General features: G+C 32.2%; 1 protein-coding gene across 1 annotated transcript; it reads left to right on the forward strand.

Moving 5' to 3' along the window:
* Positions 1–1,037: 1,037 nt before the first annotated feature.
* On the forward strand, positions 1,038–3,508 carry LOC107754554 (probable UDP-sugar transporter protein SLC35A4). The gene is made up of 2 exons (XM_016571030.1): positions 1,038–1,115; positions 2,231–3,508. The coding sequence occupies exon 2, from the start codon at positions 2,259–2,261 to the stop codon at positions 3,198–3,200; it is 942 nt and encodes a 313-aa protein (XP_016426516.1). The 5' UTR covers positions 1,038–1,115; positions 2,231–2,258; the 3' UTR covers positions 3,201–3,508.
* The last annotated feature ends 825 nt before the right edge of the window (positions 3,509–4,333 follow it).

Raw genomic sequence — 4,333 nt, forward strand, 5'->3', positions numbered from 1 at the left:
CCTTGTGAGGGACCCCATTGATAAATATAAAGTTAGCTGTATATGTTTATGTATAAAATCTGTTTATACTGAGGGTAATATTATATTTATTATTATGACCAGTGTTATTTTAGTAATAAGATACTATTATAATTTTTATTAGTTTTTAATATGTTCAAATTACATTTTTAGTCTGTTTTTGGCATTTTTATTAGTTTTCTTTCCTTTACATCTATATAGTTTTATCAATATTTTTTAATTAGTTTGTATTTTCATCTATTTATTTATTTTTTTTGTTTTAATTGTAGTAAAAAAATTTTTTTAACTTTGTTGTGGGTTTTTGGCATTTTTATTTTATTTTTGTTTATAAAGGTATTATTTAATTTTGTTTATATATGTTTTATTAAATGTTTATTCCAGTTTCAGTTTTATTTATTAGTTTTCTGAATTAGTAGTTGTTATTTTAGTACATAAGTATGAAGTAAATGAAAAATGTTGCCTTGCCAAAAATAAATCATTTTTGATTTCAGTTAGTTTATTATAAGTAACAAATGTTTTTTCATGGTTTTAGTTAACTGTAATAATCCTAATTATGACAACAAAATTAAATAATTATAACAAAAGATGAACTTATTTTTCCCCACAAATATTTTATTTTAGAAAAATATTTAGATGAAAAAAATGAAGAAAATCTCAATTATATAAAATTGTTGCAGTTAATGCCATGATTTTTCTTTAGAAAGCAAAATGATTGTGATTATTGTTTTATTTTATGAATTATTGTGATTATATTTTTAATTATATAAAAAATATAATTTTGTGAATAAAAAATACATAATATCATGTGCATTTTGTAAAAAACTAATAAAAAATAAATTACCCAAATTGATCAAGGACCCTCTAACACCCCCTTGCCGTCCCCGGAGTGCCCAACATCGAGACAAGCCTACGAGACTTCCTGAACTTTCTGAAGAAAGGACCGAGTGATTAACAGTTCGCTAGCAACCCAGTTCAGACTGAAGAGGAAAACATGCACCATTGCTGCTTGCTTTTGTGTCATTCAGCGTCAAATCGGAGCTCCTTCCCTCCTGAACAAAACTGTTAAATTAGATAAAACTGTGGATTGAGGTCTATATGTGAGTGTGGATTTTGAACAGTTATGATAAAAAATGGGCATCATGTAGGGCTGCACAATTAATCCAAATCAAAATCACAATATAGCTTAGTTTGTTAATCCAATTGTAAAAGCTATCTAATTAAATAAATATATGCGATGCGTGTTTCATAGGGAAGCGTGGCACTGTGTTCAGTTACACGTCAGTTTAACACTTGAAAATGAAGAATTTAAGGCAAGACATAAATATTAGTATTGTAATTTTACAGTTAATGTTATATTTTGTTATTTTTTAATTTAGTTTTTTATATTACAGTGAAATTCTTGTTTAAGTATTAGTAATTAAAATAATTTCGTACAAATTGTCGTTTACAGCTGTACTGTAAAATTATTACACACTGTATTATAATATTTGTTTAATATTGCTAATATTATTTTGATATTTTTTCTTGAATTCTCATTTTTTATTTTACAGTGAAATTCTTGTTTATTTAAGGATTAGTAATTAAAATAATTTCGTACAAATTGTCATTTACAGCTGTTGTACTGCAACATATTATTATTTTGAAATATAATTTTTCTTGAATACTTGTTTTTTATTTTACAGTTAAATATTACAGTAGTAGTTTTTATTTTAATATTTTTATTTAGTAGTAATAACAATTTTGTAAAAAAAATAATAATTTCATAGCTGTACTGTAAAATTATTACACTGTATTATGATATTTGTTTAATATTACTAATATTTTAATATTTTATATTTTTTCTTGAATTCTCATTTTTTATTTTACAGTGAAATTACAATAGTAATATTTTTATTTCATTTTTTTTTTATTTAGTAGTATAGTAAAAATGTTGCTGCTATTATTTTATAATCATATGGATATATAATCACAAAATCTTTGGCCAAATTGTGCAGTCCTACAAACTAGCACAGCAAACCTCAAAAAAATAAAAATGAATCATTTCAATCAAAATTTTTATTAAAATTCTTATCAGATTTTTAGCCCCAAATCATGCGAAAGAAATTCCCCCAAATCGTGCAGCTCATGTATCATGCCCGTTTTGTTTAATACTGCACCGTTGAAGAATTGCATTTGTTTCAGTCTTTTGTGGAACGTCTTCCTGTACTTTCAGAAGCAGCTGTGGCTGACAGACGCTGAGCATGATTGTGATAGATAATGTTGGTTCGTCTGAAGCAGAACCTCCTCTCAGAAGACGCTGGCTTTGTCTCCTGCTTCTCCTGGTCCTTATTTACGGTTCCCACGCTCCTCTCATCTCCCTCACCATAGTTGACGGCCGCGTTCCCTTCAGCCCGTCGTCATGTGTGCTTCTGATCGAGTTCATCAAGCTCGTGCTTTCCTTCGCGGCTCTGGTGGCATCTGGAAATCTATCCGGCCTCAAAATATCAGCGTGGACGGTGGCGCCGTACGCTGTTCCTGCGCTTCTCTACGCTTTCAACAACAACCTAGTGGTGTTCATGCAAGCCTACATGGATCCCAGCTCCTTCCAAGTGCTCAGTAACCTAAAAATCGCGTCCACCGCGCTCCTCTACACGGCCTGCTTGGGAAAGCGGCTGCGACTGGGGCAGTGGCTCGCTCTGGGGATGCTCGTGGCTGCCGGTGTTTGTCACAACTACTCCGGTTTGGATTGGGAAGCGTCAGACGAATCCGCCGTCAGGCTCCGCATCACGTCCTGGGGTCTGCTGTTGGTGCTTGTCTACTGTTTCATCTCAGGTTTGGCCGCCGTTTACACCGAACGGGTGCTGAAAACCCAGCGTCTGCCTTTGAGTCTTCAGAACTTGTTCTTGTACGTCTTCGGCGTGGGAATCAATCTGGCGTCGCATCTCTCTGGCGGCGGGCAGCAGGGGTTTTTTGAGGGTTTCTCTGCCCTCGTTTGGCTCATTATCGCGGGACAGGCTGCTAACGGGCTCCTCATGTCTGTCATCATGAAACACGGAACGGGAATCACGCGGCTGTTCGTCATCTCCTCTTCTGTGCTGGTGAATGGAGTGTTGTCATGGGGGATTCTGGGAATACAGCTCACATCTTACTTCCTGTTTCCTGTGGTGCTGATTGGATGGGCCGTGTACCTGTATTACAGGTAGATCGGACGCCACTGAAGATGACTTTATTGCTTTTTTATTACTCTTTTTAAGTAGTGAAGCGCAGCGTTTCTCTAATAGTTTAGTGTCTGTCTCCTGTTGTTTATTTTCTCAACATGTGCCCTCAGATATCTCTGTCTTCTGCCTTTGTCCTCTTTCTAGAAGTGCGTCTTACCGTGAATGACCATCATCTCATCAAGACTGAATGTCTGCTGATTTATTTTTTTATTTTTTTTCATATGCAGTATTTTATTTTCAAAGTAAATGTTGAAATGAATGGTACAGCACACATATTTAAGGCATATTTATGCAAATTTTCATTTTCAATGGCAGGGTCAAGTGTTTTTAATAATGAGGTGTTTAGTATATATTATACAGAAAAATGCTTTTTGATCAGTGTTTTATTTATATGCTATTATTAATATTTTGAGTTTGTTTTATTTTTACATTTTCATTTTAGTTTAAGTTGTAGTCATTTTTTAACATGTTTTTGCCATTTTTATAATTTTGGATTTTTTGTTATTTCTATTTATTTTTATTTCTGTATTTGTAATTTTACTTCAGCGTAAACTATTTTATTTCAGTTGCAATATTTCTGGGGGTGGTTTTTCATCTAATATTTATATTTGATCTCGGGTTTATTTTAATGAACAAAATGATAAATCGATTTTTAATAGTTTTTAACAATAACAACATTGTCTCTGATGTGTTTTGTGACGATTGAGGTTAATCATACCTGCAAACATATGTTTAGATTAAAAATTCGGAAAAATCAAACCAATTCAAAAGGAAAACAACTTTTAATTCCCTACTGACAGATATTTGTTTTTGTTTTAAAAAAACTCACTTTATTTTGTTATATTCCTCAGAAAACAAGACATCATATGTGACCCTGGACCACAAAACCAGTCATAAGAGTAAATTTTTTTAAATTGAGATTTATACATCATCTGAATAGGACAATATTTGGCCGAGATACAACTATTTGAAAATCTGGAATCTGAGGGTGCAAAAATATCTAAATATTGAGAAAATCGTCTTTAAAGTTGTCCAAATTAAGTCCAGCAATGACTATTACTAATCAAAAATTAAGTTTTGATATATTTACGGTAGGAAAATTACTAAAAATCTTCATG

Source organism: Sinocyclocheilus rhinocerous, unplaced genomic scaffold (assembly GCF_001515625.1).
Source record: "Sinocyclocheilus rhinocerous isolate Xijiao unplaced genomic scaffold, SAMN03320098_v1.1 scaffold50, whole genome shotgun sequence".
NCBI classification, from domain to species: Eukaryota; Metazoa; Chordata; class Actinopteri; order Cypriniformes; family Cyprinidae; genus Sinocyclocheilus; species Sinocyclocheilus rhinocerous.